This window comes from Thermomyces dupontii (genome assembly GCF_041956625.1).
Source record: "Thermomyces dupontii strain NRRL 2155 unplaced genomic scaffold VTN31scaffold_1, whole genome shotgun sequence".
NCBI classification, from domain to species: domain Eukaryota; kingdom Fungi; phylum Ascomycota; class Eurotiomycetes; order Eurotiales; family Trichocomaceae; genus Thermomyces; species Thermomyces dupontii.
In genome coordinates, this window is record NW_027192307.1 from 2,452,210 (window position 1) to 2,469,806 (window position 17,597).

The window sequence follows — 17,597 nt, forward strand, 5'->3', positions numbered from 1 at the left end:
GTACTTTAGTGATGATGACCTGCGCGGCAAAGGGATAGCATAGAAGCATAGCCCACAGCGTTGACGAGCATGCCATGGGACCGTGGAAGGTGTGGACGTCGAATTCAGCAAGATTCTCCAACCTGACAATTCTGATGTGCCAGCCGCGCCAGGTCACCCGTCAGGCGGAGGCCGTGGCGGACTGGCGGCACTGCCGCCGCGGCAGTGGCGCAACTTGAAACTTGAAAAGTTGAAACTGCAAAAGCCGAAATTGAGAAGTTGCATCAAAGTTTGATCAGAATCAGAAAACTTTGAGATCACGTGATACGAAGCGGGGCAGCCCGCCTAGGCTAACCGCGAGAACGTCAAACCCCTCAAGCAGAAATGGCAGAGTAAAAGCCTGCCCTCACACAACAGCAATGTTTATTGAGATTCTCTCCCACAATGACCAGTCTCAGCTTTCAAGAGCTCAACTAGCCTACATTCCTGAACACAGATGACTCGGCCAAGCGAAAATGGCTGGAAAACCGTGTTCTCCTTTGATGCCCACGGTTTCAGGGGCGTATTCGATGAGCATCCGTGCACGATTCTCCAGGCCTCATGCGACAAGACTTGAATTAATAATCATTGCAAACTGAAACTCCAGTTGAGCCAGCCAAAAAGACCGGCCATATGGGCATGTTGTTCAACCAGGGCCCGAATTGCATCATGCCTAAATCTGAAAAGCCGGAAAAACCCCCGCCACTCGGGAACTCGGGATCGGCTCCATACAAACGTGCTTTCGGCAGTCCCAAGAACAGTTGATGATGGAATTTTTACTGAATTTTCATCGAACAAAGAGAACCCTTGGTCCGGCAGTCTCTGTTTCTCCACATTTCGAGAGGGTTGATTTGTAAGGCAGCTTGTTACAGTTCAAGGCACATCTAGGGCCCAGGAAATAAGAACTGCGGTATATAAGAATTACATCTCAGGCCTGCACGACGTCCAGAACTTCTCGTCTCCATATCATCTTGATTTCTATAGAATAGAGATCATTCCTGGTGTTTGACAATGGCCTCCCGAAAGCCCCAGGCAGCCTCTGGTGTGCCCTACTTCACGCCGGCCAACAACGCCGGCGTGCCAATTGCAGCAAAAGATGAAGGCAAATCAGCCCCTACGCTCTTCCAGCCCATTAAAATCAGAGATGTGATTCTGCGAAACCGCTTCATTGTCTCGCCAATGTGCATGTACTCGAGCGAAGGCGATCCTACGTCGCCGGCAGTCGGCGCGATGAACGACTTCCACCTGGTGCATCTCGGCCATCTTGCGCTCAAGGGAGCGGGCCTGATCATTGTCGAGGCGACGGCCGTGACTCCCAATGGCCGCATTACCCCGTGGGATGTGGGCCTCTGGGGTGATGAGAACTCAGAGCAGTTCAAAGGGTTGAAGCGCGTCGTGGAGTTTGCGCATTCGCAGGGAGCCAAGGTGGCTGTGCAGCTGGCGCACGCCGGGCGCAAGGCGAGTACATTGGCGCCATTTGTGGCAGAGCAGTTTGGCGTGCGCAGCCTGCGAGCAGAGAAGGAAGACTTTGGATGGCCCGAGGATGTGGTGGGTCCATCTGGAGGCGAAAAATTCACCTGGGAGACTGTCGACGAGTCCGAACCGCGCAAGCCCTATCACCCGCCGCGGGAGCTCACGCGCGAGGAGATTGCCGAGTTGGTGCGGGCGTTTGCCAAAGCCGCTCGCACCGCGGTTCGCGCGGGCGTCGATGCCATCGAAGTGCATGGCGCGCACGGCTATCTGATCACGGAGTTTCTCAGCCCGGTGACGAATCGCCGGACGGATGAGTATGGTGGTTCGTTCGAGAATCGCACGCGATTCCTGCGCGAGGTCTTGACTGCAGTCCGCGCCGAGCTCCCTGAGGGCATGCCACTGTTCCTTCGCATCAGCTCTACGGAATGGCTCGAGGGTACCGACGCTGAGAAAGAAGCCGGGGCCAGCTGGACGGTGGAAGACACGATCCGACTGGCCAAGGAACTGCCGAGTCTGGGCGTGGATCTGCTCGATGTTAGCTCCGGCGGCAACCATCCCCAGCAGCGCATCGACCCGTTTGGCGGCTACCAGATCGATATTGCCGGACGCGTACGCAAGGAACTGCATGCCGCTGGAATCAAGAACTTGTTCATTGGTGCCGTGGGGGGCATCACGGCGGCGTCTCAGGCAAGAGATATCGTCGAGGGCGCTACTATCAAAGAGGAGGCTGCCGCGGCGGAGGCCGCCGTGTCCGGCCCAGAACCCAAGGCGGACGTCATCCTGGTCGCCAGACAGTTCCTCCGTGATTCTGCCTGGGTTCTGAATGTAGCGAAAGAGTTGGGCGTCAATGTTGCGTCGCCGCATCAGTACCATCGGGCTTGATTGAGTTCAGTTTCCGTGTGATGATGGTCATCATCATGTAAATAGTCATGCGAGCTTTAGATATGAAGAACTAAGATCACTTCCCATTAATTGCACCTCGAGAGTACACCGCAATAGAACGCCATGTTGTTTCGACATGTCAAGATAGAAACCCATGAAATGCATGCCCAGGCGAAACAACCCATCCGAACTCAATCGTAAATGTACACCAAGCATAAAGCACATCAAAGAGAACAACAGAGAAAACGGACCCTTCAGAACCTCGCTCTTTGCTGCTCCTTCAGCACCAACTTGACGAGCTCCGCATATGTCTTCTCAAAGTCCTCTTCGTCACTGCCCTCTCCGGATTCCTTCTTCTTGGCCGGTTTTGGCGTCACCATGACCACCGACGTCGGTCGTTTCGTGGCGCCTGCGGCCCCGAGCTCTGCGCGTGATGTGACGAAGACATACGGAATGCCGTGGTCTTCGCAGAGGACCGGAATGTGCGAGATGACGTCCATGGGCGAGATGTCTCCGGCGAGAATCACAACGCCCGGAGGATTCGTGAGGGGGGCGTTCGCTGAGGGAATGGGCGATTTGCGGACGGCCTTGACGACTTCCTTGACACCTCGCTTGAGGGACTTGTTGACGGCGGCTGCGGTCAAATCGAGTTAGCACAAGGTCCGCGAGAACAACACAACAGGGAGCGGAACTGAGCGCACCTTTCTTCACGGTCTTCAGCACCTTCTTTGCCGTCTTATCCTCCACCAACGGGTTCGCAAACGGCACCAGTGCCCCAACTGGGCGGTCGACTGCATCGGGCACCTCGACATCTTCTCGCTCTTGCGACTGCGTCATGGACTCTGTCTTGTCCAATCCCTCCAGGACTTTCGTCGTCAATTCCTTCTCTGCGGCTTCATTGAGAACCTTCTTCTCTTTCTTTTCCTTCTTTTGCTTGTGAACGCCGTCCGTTTCCGAGCGCTTCTTCTCCTTCTTCTCCTTCTTTTCCTTCTTCTCCGATTTATCTTTGCCCATGGTGACTGATTCGACTAATTAACCTTTTCTCTCCTTGTTGGACTTTTGTTTTCTACTGCTTGTAGATTTTCAGACCAAAAAAATTGATTTTTCTCTCCAAAGGAAATCTGGGCCTGCCAAGAGATGGTTTGCACTATTCCAAATTAGGATTAGCGCTCTCCGCTTCTGTGCTTAGTCATGCTAGCAACGGCTGTGGCGGGACTCGCGGCAAAGGTCATGAAGCAACAATCAAGAGCTCTCATGTAAACAAGCGCACTGCTCGGTGATTTGCGAGACTATGGTCTCAAGTTTTCTGCCGGCGAGGTATGATTGTTAGAATTCCGCGTTGAATTGCCAGCTGAGGTCAGTCAACTCACTTCGCGACGCAGATGAGCGCGAATCGTCCACCGAGCGACGTGCTCTTGGCTGGATTGCCTCCGTCCCCTAGCAGGCCTTCTCAGCAATCGCTTCGACAGTCGGTTCGGCCTTCTCAGCCGCAGAAGCATGGTGAGCACAAGCTGTTTGAAATTGGCCGATTCATGCGACTGACGACGTTAGATGCGGAGAACGAGGAATTGCGCGTCCAGGTGAACGCATTACGGTATGAACTGGAGAATCTCAAACAGGAACGCGAATTAGCGGAACTCCGACATGAGAAAGAGCTGCGAGATCTTCAGCTCAAAGCTGACGCTGATTTTCGGAAGGCGCAGGTGGGTTTGTGCGATTCCGACTGTTCGTGTGGTGCTGACCGTATGGGTAGGGCGCCGAGGCCGCGAATTCGCGCGCAAATTACAAAACCGAGGCTCTTGCCAAGGAGCTGAAGGAAACGCAGGAGGCCGCGTTGAGCGAGAAGGCCGCGCTGGAGCGGAAGATTCGCACACTGCAGGACCAGAACCAGTCATTGCAAGAAGACATCGCCGATGCAGACGCTAGACTCGCCGATCAAGAGCGACAATTCAAGTATCAAATAAATGAGCTCGAGACCATCCGTTCATCGCTCGCCCAAACCGTAGAGGATCTACAACGCGACCTACAAACCGCACGGGAGAGCTTAGCGAGCGCACAGGAACGTCTCTCGCAGCGCGACAGCGAAGTTGCGAACCTCGAGACGGAGAACTTGCGGTTACGGACCGAGGGGACCGGGAGTGAAGAGATGGCCGTTCTTAAAAGACAGCTTTCCGAGCAGGTTGCTCACACTAGGAATCTCGAAACCATCAACCGCGAGCTGGCTGCAGAACTACGCCATTTACGCAAAGTGCAAAAGAACGTTCAGGTCGTTGAGGAACAAAAGAAGGCACTGGAGAACCAGCTGCAATTGATGAAGGACATGGAAACGGAACTTGGGCATGTTCGAATTCAAAAACAGGTATTGGAAGACGAGCGAAATTCCTGGAGAAGTTTACTGCAGTCGGATGAGGCCACAGCTTCTCTGGACTCGCCGGAAGCTGTGGTGCGAGCCCTCGTGCAGGAGCGCATTGAGAAGATTACCCTCATCGATAAATTGGGCAGTGTTGAACCGCAACTACTGGAAAAGGACGAGATTATCCAAGGACTAGAAAAGGAAAAACGACAATTGAAGCAGGAACTCGAAAAGTTCCGTGCCTCTGGTTCCTCAGCAAACAACGCTGAAAGTCGGGTAAGGTTGCGACTCGAGCGTCAGCGAACACTTGCCATCAAAGAGGTGGAATATCTCCGGGCGCAGCTCAAGGCCTTTGACACGGAGGAAATCACGCTGAATGCAGACGACAGCCGTTACGATGCACAAAAGGCGGAGCAGATTGCGCAGTTGGAGAATCTCGTGGATGAGTATCGCGCTGAACTTCAGAAGGCGCACGACGAGTTGACCGCACGGGAGACAGCGTCGCAGGAGACCGGTCCCCGAGGAGTCAAGCGACCGCTGTCGCCGTCAGAAAGCGACGAGAACGAGTCGGAGCGGGTGGCGGTACTCTCGCGGAAAACACGCAAGCTGCAAGAGGCTCTATCCAAATCTGAGCAGAACGCCAAAATGCTGGAGCGAGAACTGGAGGCGACCAAGGCGCAGCTGGCCAGCCTCCAAGAGCGATCACGCACGCGCATCCTCGAGCTGCGCGACAACCCGACGGCCCAGGAAGAAAAAATCAGACTCTCCACCCTGCGCACGCTGCGGCAGGAGAATCGCGACCTCCTGGCTCAGCTACAGGGTGAGCACCACAACGTCAAAGTCGTCCCCGTCAGCACCGTCGAGAGCCTGAAGCTGGAACTGCAGGAGCTAGAGCGCACCGTGGCGGAGAAAGAGAAACGCATGCGGCGCCTCAAGGAGATCTGGGCGGCCAAGTCTTCGGAGTTCCGCGAAGCCGTGGCCTCGGTACTGGGCTACAAGCTCGATTTCCTGCCCAACGGCCGCGTGCGCGTCACGTCCATGTTCCATGTTTCCCCGCAATACCGTCACGGGGATCGAAACGCGCCGCCGGACGCCCGCGGACCGGGCAGTATGGGCAATGGCGAGGAGAATTCCATCATCTTTGATGGCGAGAACGGCACGATGAAGATCTCCGGTGGGCCCAACAGTCTCTTTGCGATGGAGATTCGCCATCTCATCAAGTTTTGGGTCGAGGAGAGAAAGGATATACCGTGTTTCCTGGCAGCGATGACGTTGGAGTTTTATGATAAGACTACGAGGGCGGCGAGACATTGATCATCATCATCATCATCACTCTCTTGATTATGATTTGGAATGATGCTGTGTTAATAATAGAGTTGTTTGATTCCAAGGATGGTTTTCCGAACTGTATCATCCGTCTTCCTCACACTGCTGCATCTTTTGCTCTGCCTCTCCATGGCTACACATAATTTTAAAGTACCAGAGTTACCTTTAGGAACTGACGTGACAATTTTCTGGTACTCACTCAGTCTCTCTACCTTACAACATAAGCTCACAGAGACATTAATAGTAATCAACAAACTCGAGAAATCACAACGAATGTCCAGAGTCCAATGTCCAATAATCCAGGAAACCACAACAACCCCTTGTGGTGGTGGAACAAAGCGCGCAAACGAGATGATACACAATCAAAATGCCCAGATCAAGGAAAATACAAGAAAAGAGGGAAGAAAAAGGGAAAGAAAAGACAAAACGAGGGAAGGGGAAAAAGAAAAAAAAAAGTGTTGAGTTATGAGGCAGTATACTTCCCCGTAACCAATTTCCGCACCGTCGGCACAGGCGTCCACGTCGTCTTCTCCTTCTCGGGACTGGGGCTCTCATCGGCAAAAGGGTTCGAGGATTCCGCCTCCTGCGCCCCGCCCGACGAAGGGGGAGAAGATGCGGCAGCGCTGATCCCCAGTCTTGCCGCCGCGTCCGCGGTCTGATACTCGAACCGCGCGTCGACTTTGCCGCGGCGGGGCCAGCTGGTGGCCGTGGTGAATCGTGCGAGGAATTTGTTGTCCGCACCGGCCTTGATTTCCAGTTCCGGCAGCTTCCATACCACGGCGGACTGCTTGCGGCGGAAGGATGCGCCGGTGTCGGGATACATCATGGCGCCTGTGGCGCGGGCTACCTCGCGTGGTTGCTTAGTCGTGGGGTCTTCCTCGGGGGAGAGGTCGAGGCCGACGGTGATGAGAACGTTCTTGAGCACGATGGATTCCAGCGGCGTGCTGGAGACGAAGGATTCGTTGAGGGAGTAGGCGATGATCACGCTGGCTTGGAATTCTTGGATGTTCCAAGCGGGTTTGAGGATGATGGGTGAGTATCGCGATTGGTCTTCGGGTGAGATGTGGATCTGATATTTGAAGGCGACTGTCGGAGCGGGTCGATTGATGCTGGACAGTGCCACGGTGTACTCTCCCCGCCTGTCATCATCCGTCTTGGATGCTGCGTCCGTGACGAAATGCGGGTTCGCAGCCACCTTTTCGAGGATCGGGAAGTTGTCCAGCCGCACCGTGCTCATCTGTTGAGCTTCAAAGGCGCCATTGTAGGCCAGGGCTAGCTCCCCAACGACAAACGACTTGGTGACGGTGCCTTCGGCGAACCACGAACTCACAGTTTCGATGATTGACGCATTCAGCCCTGGTTCGTGCAGCTCCGGATGAATCACGGGCCCAGAGATACTGTGCAACGTGTGTGACGAATGGACAGAGGTAGTGTCCGATGTGGCACGTTCTTCTGCACCAGAAGGCAGCGGGGGTGGGCCTGCGGATCGAGGCGGCGGCGCACCGGGAGAAGGCGTAGGCGCCTCTAATGATACAGAGCTCCCGGTGGGACCACTGTCGGCAGACGTAGGAGTTGGTACAAATACTGTGTTCCGTACATCTCGGCGCCCTCGGATAGTGCCTGCATTCCGTCGGATCCCGGACTGCAAGCCTTGCTGGATGATGTTAGTGATTGCGCGAACGCATTCTGTAAACTGGACACTTACAAGACGAAGGGCGTTTGCCGTGTCGTCCAAGGCCTGCTTTGCTTCGCCTTCATCCTCTTGAATCGGTTGATCTCGGATGGTCAGGTGCAAGCCGGTGTCCTCGGTCCTGCTTGTTTGTCAGTAACAGTCCAGTCCCGAGACGACAGATAGTATTCGCGTACCCGGCAGCTTCCCGTAGAGCTCGCGTAATCTCGTCATCGAGTGCCGGCCGTTCCGAATACCCCTCTGAATCGACTCGTGGCTACAGAATTAGTCATGAGCTCGCGAGATGGCATAGTTTGTCGGACGTACCTTGGCCGGTTCTGACTCAGAGGGAGCCGACGGCGTCGGAGCATGGGCGGTCGCTCCATTTGTAGCTGGAGCCACGCTCTCTTCTGGAATTGGCGTAATGGCATCAGGGTCTTCCGACACCCGCTGCCCATTCCGCATAGGCTGAGACGACGACGGTGTCGCTACAGATTCTGCAACAGTGTCAGGAGTTTCGTTGCTGGGCGGGGTCGACGGCAACGGTGCATGATCCTTCGATTCGCTCTTGCGGAATGCAAATGGTGATCGGCCCTTCTTCTCAGAGCCTGGGGATGAAAAACTTTGGTTGAAAGCCATGCTCTTCCGCCGGTTCATGACAGTCCCTAACCGCCTTAGCCCGCCCATCCTCGGAGTGGGTTTGGGTTCGGACACTGTGTACGTCAGCTCGATTCAAAGGCGGTAAACGTATATGATTCCGCAGCCTACCTGGCGGCGACGGACCAGCCGCCCGACCTGATTGATTGGAATATTGGCTGCCTGTCTCGTCCTGAGTCCGAGTGGGAGCCGGGATGTCTACATTTGTAGTGGTCGCGGCGGTTGCACTGGTGCTCGGCCGTTGAGCAGTCTCGTCCCTTCCCCCGCTAATCTTGGCCGCGAACGTCTTGATCTCATCCGCGGTTTCGACGTTCAGGAGAACATTGAGACAGCTCTCGGCGATCTCTCGCGCGCGCTCAATCTGGTCAACTTCATGGGTTTGGAACTGTGTAAGTACGTCGCGCAGGTGAATCAAACGGTTCTCATCCGCTGCCTGCAGCTGTTCAAACGCAGAAGGCGCACGCGCCTCCCATTGTCGCGCTGCCTCTGACAAGGAAAGCTTCGCCTTGTCGGCACCCTTTGCCTTCTTGTCCTTGGCCTTGTCCGCCTTCTTTTGCGCCGCATCCAGGGTTTTGGACAGGTTAAGGAGGTCATTGTGCATTGAAGGTAACGCGCTAAGGTCCGGATTTCTTGTGGCATACTCCTTCAGGGGTCGCTCCACGTCCGACTCGATCTTCGCGGCGAACGTTTCGTGCGATGCTGCCAAGGATTCTGTTGCGCTGACGATTCGCTGCCATGGGATTTGGAAAACTCTACAAAGGACTCGATTAGCAAGCACAATTGGAAAAACCTCCCAGGCACTCTTACCCCAATGCAGCTCCTCCGTCCAGCTGCGGCCGCCGTGCCAGTTTGCGCAGTCCTTGTACATAGACTTCTTCCACCCGCCGGCGCTCCTACTCCTCCCGGACGTAAGGTTAGTTCAGGTAATCTTGTATGAGAAAACCGGAACCGACCTGGAGCCAATCCGCGACATCCGCGTTGATCTTGTTGATCAGCCGTATCCGATCATTGAGGACTGCCGCGGCCTGTGGCGGCTGTAAAACGGTCTGCTCAAGATCGGGGAAGATTGTTAGTCGCCATGCGATATAGAGCATCTGCACAACATACCAGCAACGCCGGATATTCCTGCCGTGACGCATCCATCGTCGTATACGTCTACGTTGCGACTCGCATAATCCCTAGAACGCTTCGGAGGCGATTCCGGCGCAATGCGTCCGAGAGCTAATCGTGACAGCGCCTTTCCGACGTGCGCACAAGGCCGGATCCCTCGAAAAAGGTGCCAGAGGTCATAAATTCGCAAATCCGGCGCAATCCAGGAACCAACATGCAGCAACACCCGTTGGCCATCTTCATGCGGAGGCTGATCGATCCGCATTACCTAATTGATGCCTGAGGCCTCAAGTTTACGGGAGGGAGACTGCCGAGCTTCCATTTCTGATCTAGCGCCACGGCGGCCGACTCCGTCTGGCTCGTGACTGGTCCCCCCGTCATAAGATTCCACCGACTAGAAAAAGCGGCGTGCTGTTGTGAGCAGAGGAGAGAGTCATTTTACGTGCTAGTCAATCCTCTATAGTGATCAGTCGAGGAAGAGGTCAAGATGAGCGAGGACTGGAAGAAAGAGCTCAGTTTTACAGACAGATTAACCGCAATTCAATCAATGTAAGGGCAGGAACCCCGGCTCGACATGGACTTGTAGTCTCATTCATGCTGTCTAGAACGGCGGCGTATCGGTACGCATCCCCCGCTGCCAGCTTTGCGGAAGCCCAGTCGGAGGCGAGGAGGTACGAGGGTGAAGCATACGAAAAGGCCTCATCCAAGGTGTGCTGTTCGGGACATATCGCCAGAGACTAGCAAGCTTACATTGGGTTGCAGGACGAATATGATGAACTTGTGCAGAAAGCGATAGATGAGGCAGAGGAAAAACACTCAGCTGCTCCCATCATCAGCTCCCCTCAGCTGGAGGCCGAGGAACCAGTGGACGATGAGGAACCGAGTGGCAAGGGGATCGACCTTGGTCAGTATAAAAACTGCCATGTCCACTCCGACGGGCCGATGTCGACGATCTATCGCCATCGCTCTGAGGATGGGTCTGTGGTTGCGCTAAAGGTGACAACTCCGCATCTGATGCAGGCCCCTCACGACGCCAAACGCGAAGTGCAGCTCCTCCGGCAGGCCGCTGGTAGCACTGTGATCCCCTTGCTCGACTCGTTCGATCTCTCCGGCGGGCGGCTGGTCATGGTATTCCCGTTCATGAAGTACAGCTTGGACCACTTGCTCCGCCGGGATGCCCTGACTCCCACGCAGGTCCGGTCCCACCTGCGAGACATGTTCCGGGCTCTGGCGCATCTGCATAGTCAAGGGATCATTCATCGCGATATCAAGCCCTCCAACATCCTGCTGAAGTCGCCCAGTGGGCCGGCTTATCTGGCGGACTTGGGCATTGCGTGGAAAGAGAACGAGCAACGATCGGAAGATCCGCTCGCGAAGATCATTGACGTGGGAACCACCAGCTACCGTCCGCCGGAGATCCTGTTTGGCTATAAAGGCTACGGCACGGCGCTGGATTTGTGGGCGGCCGGTTGTGTCGTGGCCGAAGCCGTTGTCCCCGACCACAAGCCGTTGTTTGACGCGGGGCCTGTCGGGAGCGATCTTACTTTGATTCAGTCCATCTTTACGACGCTCGGCACGCCGGACGAGGAGATCTGGCCGGTAAGTCGCCATGGGTGATACGTGGGGCCAGGACGATCCTGACTCTGAGATCCAGGAGTGCACCAACTTCCCTGACTGGGGCAAATTCGAGTTCAACAAGTATCCCGCCAAACCTTGGCAGCAGCTGTTGAAGGGAGCGTCGTCTCGCGGCCGGGACCTTGTCAGTCGCCTGCTGGTGTACGAGAGCTCTCGACGGCTTACGGCGGAAGAGGTATATTGCTGCGAAAACTCGTTGACTCGCACGGGCTAATTGCATTGTACAGGCATTGCAGCACCCGTTCTTTACGGGCTGAAATCCGGACTGGAAATTTCGGCCAAACCAACACTCCAGAGAGGCCAGATCGTCCATGCATGGATCGGACTTTCGGCTACTAGACATGCCGGGACCACGGTTGGAGCAGCTTCTCAAGAACGATAAATTAGTGAACTCATCTCGCATTCTGAAGCATCCGTGTCCTTGGTTCATTCACTCAAAGTCTATTTGAAAGTCTCGCTGTCAGAGGACTCAAGGTTAGCCGTTGTAGCCGAGATGCATGCAATGAATATGAATGGAATGAATGAAAGGGCAGAATACGAGATCTCTTTTTCAGCCAATCAGCATTCGTCACTTTTTTACGCCAAGACGAGCTAGTCCCTCGTGGGAAGGTGGGAGAACCTGCCAAAACAAGCTTACCAATGACATCACGGAACCGGGTGAAACGCCGGACGAACCACGGGACCGCATCGGTTCCTGGCACTAAACCAAAAAGGGAATGATTAGATTCCATCTCCAAGAGGCCAATCACACCTCGTGCCGCTCGTTCATCATACGAACGAGACCTGACGCTGAACGCCGAGTGGTCATTCCTCATGCCGGGGGGCGGATTTGGTGTCTGTGAAATCTCTGTGAAATGTTACCAGGAACAAGGATTATGTCTCCAATCAGAGGCATTGGCAGACCCGGTCAGGGAAAAACAGAGCAAACACTTCCCCGTTGGGGTACAGTCGTGACGGAATCCATACGAATATACGGCGGGCTGCAGAGGCTCAACCAGGTTCAATGTGTCCATGAGCTTATTATTATTCCAGTACTCCGTATTGTGTTCGATCACGGAGTCTCCGGAGAAAAAAAAGAAAAAAAGCGTCGATTAACTTTGGCCCAGCCCCCTTTGGGCTGTCATCCTCCAATTCTTCCTTCAGAGACCGGGCATGTCTCTGTGATCCTCTCCCTTCGGTACATGCTCGATACTCGTGGGACTGGCACCCAGAGAGGCCTGCCGTTCTTTATCCCTCGTTCGTTTCGTTGATGCGGCACTTCCCGACCACTGCCTGCGCGCAGGAATAGCCATTGGCAATTAGGGCCGAATTTCCCACCTTCTCTTCGACACATGCACTGGTGAAATTCAGTCATTCTGAACCGGGTGCATTGATTGAACTTCGCTCGTTACTATCGAAAAGCGGTTCATACCGGTGCTGGCACCATGCCGCACATTCGCAACCGCCGCCGACAACACCGTCACCCTCGCCGGGACTGGCTCGATAATATCAAAGACTTCTTTGGCCTGGGCGGCGACAATGATAGCCAGTCGGGCAAAAACAATGCGCCCAGAGCCGACGACTCCGATGCCCAGACGGTCAAGACTGTCTACGTCACCGCGAAACCTACCTTCACCGGCAAAATTGGAGGCTATGTGACCATCTTCCCGGACCAGACCAAGACGACCCCGAAGAACACCCCCAAGCCGGCCACGACTCCGACGCCAACGACGAAGAGCAAGACGACCAGTACTTCCAAGACAAGCAAGACTACGAGTACGACAAGCAAGGACAAATCTACAGAGACAGCGACGACCAGCAAGACGACTTCAACCAGCACAACGGAATCAACCACCACGACCAGCTCCACTACTTCATCGACAACCCTCTCCACAACCACGTCGACGACTTCGGCGGATAAAGGGGTCACCGGCGCCGGTCTAGGCTTGGCCTCATCAACGGCAACTGCAACCGCAGCGGCCAGTTCTTCTGGATCAGGGGGCCTTTCCGCCGGTCAAAAAGCGGGCATTGCCATTGGCGTTCTGCTCGGCGTGGCGGTGATTGCGGGATTGGCCCTACTTTGGCTTCGTCAGCAGAAGAAGAACAGGGAGGCTGCGGCCGCGGCCGAGGCAAATGAAAAGTTCTGGACGAGCCAGCCGCCGCCCATGGCCAATGTGCCACCGAGTCAGGAGACACGCGTGCCACAGCCAGTGTCGCCATCCCAGGCGCCTCGAGTGAGCGTGCAACAATCGTTTACCCCGTTCAATCCGACTTATCACTCGACTCCGGCCCCCGATGGCACTGCTGCGGCTGCAGCCGCGATGGGTACCGGAGTGGCCGTCGCTGCCGTTGCCTCTGGCCCAGCTCGCGCTGTGTCCAATCAACAACCCAATACGCCGGCCGTCGGCAGCTCTCCACAGGACGTGTCTCGCGGCGATTCAAGTCAAAATCCGTTCAACGATCCGGTCAATCCATTCGACGCCGGTGCTGAGCCGTCATTCGTGCCGTCTCCAGTGTCCTCGGCCGATGGTGCCTTTGGTACTCGAGACTTGACTCCTGTTAGCACAACTACCCCGGCTGGTGCTGGCGCCACTGGTGCTACTGGCGCAGCTGGTGCCGTTGCTTCTGGGGCTACTGGAGCTGCTGATACCCCTGGTAGCGCTGATGGTGCTGATGCTAATGGTGCTCCCGGTCCTGCTGTCGCTAGCGGTCCTGCCGATCCCACCGGTGCCACTGATGCGGCTAACGTTGCTGGTCCTGCCGGAGCGTCTGGTGCTACTGGTCCTACCGGTCATGCTGGGCCTGCTGGAGCTACTGGTATCGGTGACGCTGGGGCCATGGAAGTTACGGCAGCCGCCGCTGCTGCTGGTGTTGCTGGTGCTGCCGCTGCAGCTACCCAACACCAGAATGAACCTAACCCACCTCCGCCGAACCCTCCCGGCAACGCTGCCGGCTCGAGACCTCAGACTCCCAACGGCGGGGCTCCGAGCAATGTGCATCGTGTACAAATGGACTTCACGCCTTCCCTTGCGGACGAAATGGAACTGCGTGCGGGCCAACTGGTGCGACTGCTCCACACTTACGATGACGGCTGGGTAAGTCCCCTCGATTCCAACCCTAACAACACGAACTAATGTACGGATTATAGTGCCTCTGTACAACCATGGATGGCAGCGTCCGGGGTATCTGTCCTCGCACCTGCTTGTCAGCACGACCTCTGCAACCCCGCAAACCGCCGAGCCGGCCCCAGTCGCCCGCGCGCGGCCGAGGACCTCCCCCGAACGGGCCACCGCGCTTCTACGGCGAAGGACGCTCCATGTCGCCCAGCCGTAACGGGCCGACGTTCCCGACCCCTCCTGGCTCCCGCTCGGGCCCTGATGGCCCTGGTGGGCCGTCATCGAGGCCTGCAACCCCGACACAGCACCAACGCTAACACGACTATCCTTCCAAACTGATCGTTTCTCCTCTTGCCATTTTTGATTTTCTGTGTTCATATTTATCACACTGCTTTCTTCTTTCTTCCTTTCTTGACTACTCGAATCATTCCGCAGTCTGGTACTGAGACCTCGTGGAATGGATGCTGCGTGATGGATGCCGGACCGCCAAACGAACGTTGACATGAATTTGCTATGCCAGCTATGGAGGAATCAGCTCATGTGCAACGTTCTTCACTTTGAGTCAAGAAATTAGCTACCTAGCTATCGAGGTTTGTTTCATTGTGATGTACCCGTACTTGGTGTATCGTATTGAAGGCATTTGATGCATTGATAGAGAATAGCGACAATGAAATCCATTCCTGAATCATCGATGCATATCTTACGTTTTTTTTTTTTTTCCTTGTCATACAGTATTACTTCATCATCTATCAGGGACAATTATGTTATAAATGGGGAACACCACAACTAGCCAGGATCAAATTGACGATACTCAGCACGCCCTCGCCGAGGATCAACCCGGACGCGAGAACAATAATCACGCTGGACGTGGCGTCTTCCTGACCCTGAACGGCAGGCCGGCGCCTTGACCACCACCAGGCAATGAGGCCGCCGATGGCGCGGGCCAGCGTAAAGGACGGCACGTTGAACATGCCGACCGCGACGGCGACGCCGCCGGGGATGTACGGGACGATGCCCTGCGTCCTCTTTGGTCCCGCGTTGAAGATAATGCGTAGTATCGTGGTGATGACGAAGATCCCGCCGAAGATCATCGAGACGGTCCACGCCATGCGCGGCAGGCCCTGGCCCGTGACGAGCCGCGCGGTGAAGATCCACACGTACGCCGTCGGCACCTGGAACTGCTCGCCGGGGACGTCGTAGACGTGCGTGTAGAGGCGGTAGACCATGGTGGAGAGCACCGCGCCGCATAGGCTGCCGATGATCTGTCCGTAGAACTGCGCCTTGGGGCTCGCGCCGAGGAGGTGGCCCGTCTTGAGGTCCTGCATCATGTCGCCGGCTTGCAGGGCGCCGGCCTCGGAAACCGCGCCGGCGAGGAGGTTCGTGACGATGGCGCTGCGGCGGGTGTGTAAGGATGGTGGGGTGACAAGGGAGAAGAGGAGCTGGGTGAGTTTGCTGATGCCCGAAACGGGATTGAGGTCGGTCTCGCCCAGTGCGCGCACCCCCATGACGGAAAGGACAACCGCGAGAAGCGTGGCGATGGTGGAGAGCTCTGGGGTGATGAGGCTGCCGAACGCGATGTGCATGCAGATGACGTTGAGGGCGAGCGTCAGCGGGAGGAGCACCATCACGGTGCGTGCCGAGATCAATTCCTTTGGCGGTGCGTCCTCTTCAGTGTCCTCCGCTGTGGTTGGATGGGCGCCCAGAGCAGAATATTCGATGCATGAAGAACGCCCGCGGAGGGCTCTGTTGAGGAGAGACCGAAGGCTGCCAATGGCCCACGGACCAGCCGTGCGCACCACCAGCCAGCCGAGGTTGATGATGGCGTCCGCCATCATGATGGCCAGTGACACCCACACGATCCAGCCTTTGCTGCCATTCTCCCAGTCGCTGACCGGACCCGGTGCCCAGCCTTTGCGCTTTGCAAGCGGTGACAGAATACCCCATCCCAGCACAGCTCCCGCCAACATGTGCATAGACGTTGCCGGGCCCATGATGATGCCCTGTCCAACATAGGCCGGCGATGGATTCAAAGTCCATAGCCAGTCCTGTGCCAGGGTCAAACCGAGAATTGGCAGGTCTCGAACCTGAGGAACAAAGTAGGAGAATAGAGTCTGTCTCGAGTCAGTACATTTGTGCCAACCGAACTATTACAATGCCCTACATAAACGGCAGACACGACAAAGGCCCCGATAAGCAATCGAAGGTTCGCCTTCCAATCCCGGCGTCGGCCTTGATCATGTTTGCCACTAACGGCAATCGTTCGTGCTTCAACTTCATCGGATGATTCGCCTGTTAGCAGTCTCTGACGTTCAACTTCTCGCTCGTCTCCGTCTGCATCCCCGATTTTGCGGCGGTCGGCAAGCTTTTCATCACCGGCAGTGCCGCCATGCAGCACGCGGATCATCAACGCCGTCGCCGTGCCACTGGGAAATCTCAGTTTCTCCCGGATGATAACCTCCTTGCGCAGCGGAACCGCAAAAATGGCCCCAAACAGGCACACCCCTAGACTCCAAATCACCAGTTTCCAGAAGCTAACCCTCAGCGGACCTCCCTCTCCTGTGCCTCCGTCGCCCGACGGACCATCCGGGCCATCTCTCAGCAAATATTCCAAGGCAGGTATTACGCCCACGAACCCGCAGCCCAGGGGCATCGTCCCGACGGCACCGGCAACGGTCTGGATGAGGACGTTTTCGACCGGCGTGAATGGAAAAGAAAGATGGTTTCTCAGACTCTTGAATATGGCAAACCCGATCAGGGACGACGGCATCGTCATCAAACTCATCCATCCCGTCTGCAGGCCAAAGTAGGTGTTGGAGAAGACGATGAAGCTGCCGATGAGCAACCCGACGGCCAGCGAGCGCGGCGTGAAGCTTTGCCCCGTGACCTCGGCTGGCTTTGTCGCTGGGACCATTCCATGTTGGCTGTCAAACTCATCGCCCGTATCCTCCACCTCGGAACTAACAGCACTGTCCCTGCCTCGATTGCTCGAGGACATGGTTTGGTAAGCCATCCCCTTGGTCCAGAGGGGAGTGCTCTTCGCAGAGATAGTTCGGCGATATCTCAGCGCATGCCGGCAGAAATCACGACGAGCACGGCGCGGACAGTTATCCCTCACATTTATGTTCTCCGACTCTTCGTTCCGAGGCGACTTTGACGGCCAACTGACCGTTGAGATTACCGCCCCGGGGGACCGCTGAGTGCTGACAAATCCGTGGAGATGATTGATGGATCTCCATGATGTCAGCTGCAACCACGCTGATTGGTCGCTTGTTTCCCCAACTTATCCCCACTGGATCTGACAATTGGAGAACAACATCTCGGATTCGGATTCTTGATGCGGACTGCAGTCAGGAAGGGCTTTGTGTTAGGAGCAGCTCGA

At 55.9% G+C, this 17,597-nt stretch overlaps 7 protein-coding genes across 7 annotated transcripts; 4 read left to right on the forward strand and 3 right to left on the reverse strand.

The window, feature by feature from the left end:
- Nucleotides 1-1,029: 1,029 nt before the first annotated feature.
- VTN31DRAFT_927 (uncharacterized protein) lies at nucleotides 1,030-2,373 on the forward strand (the record flags this gene model as incomplete). The annotated part of the gene is made up of 1 exon (XM_069408485.1): nucleotides 1,030-2,373. The coding sequence occupies one exon, from the start codon at nucleotides 1,030-1,032 to the stop codon at nucleotides 2,371-2,373; it is 1,344 nt and encodes a 447-aa protein (XP_069263783.1).
- A 254-nt stretch (nucleotides 2,374-2,627) lies between these two features.
- VTN31DRAFT_928 (40S ribosomal eS12 domain-containing protein) lies at nucleotides 2,628-3,387 on the reverse strand (the record flags this gene model as incomplete). The annotated part of the gene is made up of 2 exons (XM_069408486.1): nucleotides 2,628-3,007; nucleotides 3,075-3,387. 2 exons carry the CDS (start codon nucleotides 3,385-3,387, stop codon nucleotides 2,628-2,630), a joined length of 693 nt encoding a protein of 230 aa, XP_069263784.1.
- Nucleotides 3,388-3,755: 368 nt separating this feature from the next.
- On the forward strand, nucleotides 3,756-6,040 carry VTN31DRAFT_929 (uncharacterized protein; the record flags this gene model as incomplete). The annotated part of the gene is made up of 3 exons (XM_069408487.1): nucleotides 3,756-3,873; nucleotides 3,925-4,076; nucleotides 4,127-6,040. 3 exons carry the CDS (start codon nucleotides 3,756-3,758, stop codon nucleotides 6,038-6,040), a joined length of 2,184 nt encoding a protein of 727 aa, XP_069263785.1.
- Nucleotides 6,041-6,515: 475 nt separating this feature from the next.
- On the reverse strand, nucleotides 6,516-9,521 carry VTN31DRAFT_930 (uncharacterized protein; the record flags this gene model as incomplete). The annotated part of the gene is made up of 8 exons (XM_069408489.1): nucleotides 6,516-7,706; nucleotides 7,758-7,863; nucleotides 7,919-7,998; nucleotides 8,049-8,434; nucleotides 8,490-9,130; nucleotides 9,186-9,271; nucleotides 9,332-9,424; nucleotides 9,486-9,521. 8 exons carry the CDS (start codon nucleotides 9,519-9,521, stop codon nucleotides 6,516-6,518), a joined length of 2,619 nt encoding a protein of 872 aa, XP_069263786.1.
- Nucleotides 9,522-9,975: 454 nt separating this feature from the next.
- VTN31DRAFT_931 (uncharacterized protein) lies at nucleotides 9,976-11,380 on the forward strand (the record flags this gene model as incomplete). Its single annotated transcript, XM_069408490.1, has 5 exons — nucleotides 9,976-10,037; nucleotides 10,094-10,196; nucleotides 10,251-11,087; nucleotides 11,143-11,298; nucleotides 11,351-11,380. The coding sequence occupies 5 exons, from the start codon at nucleotides 9,976-9,978 to the stop codon at nucleotides 11,378-11,380; spliced, it is 1,188 nt and encodes a 395-aa protein (XP_069263787.1).
- A 1,167-nt stretch (nucleotides 11,381-12,547) lies between these two features.
- Nucleotides 12,548-14,535, forward strand: VTN31DRAFT_932 (uncharacterized protein; the record flags this gene model as incomplete). The annotated part of the gene is made up of 2 exons (XM_069408491.1): nucleotides 12,548-14,197; nucleotides 14,251-14,535. The coding sequence occupies 2 exons, from the start codon at nucleotides 12,548-12,550 to the stop codon at nucleotides 14,533-14,535; spliced, it is 1,935 nt and encodes a 644-aa protein (XP_069263788.1).
- A 447-nt stretch (nucleotides 14,536-14,982) lies between these two features.
- Nucleotides 14,983-17,228, reverse strand: VTN31DRAFT_933 (uncharacterized protein; the record flags this gene model as incomplete). Its single annotated transcript, XM_069408492.1, has 2 exons — nucleotides 14,983-16,329; nucleotides 16,380-17,228. The coding sequence occupies 2 exons, from the start codon at nucleotides 17,226-17,228 to the stop codon at nucleotides 14,983-14,985; spliced, it is 2,196 nt and encodes a 731-aa protein (XP_069263789.1).
- Between the last annotated feature and the right edge of the window lie 369 nt (nucleotides 17,229-17,597).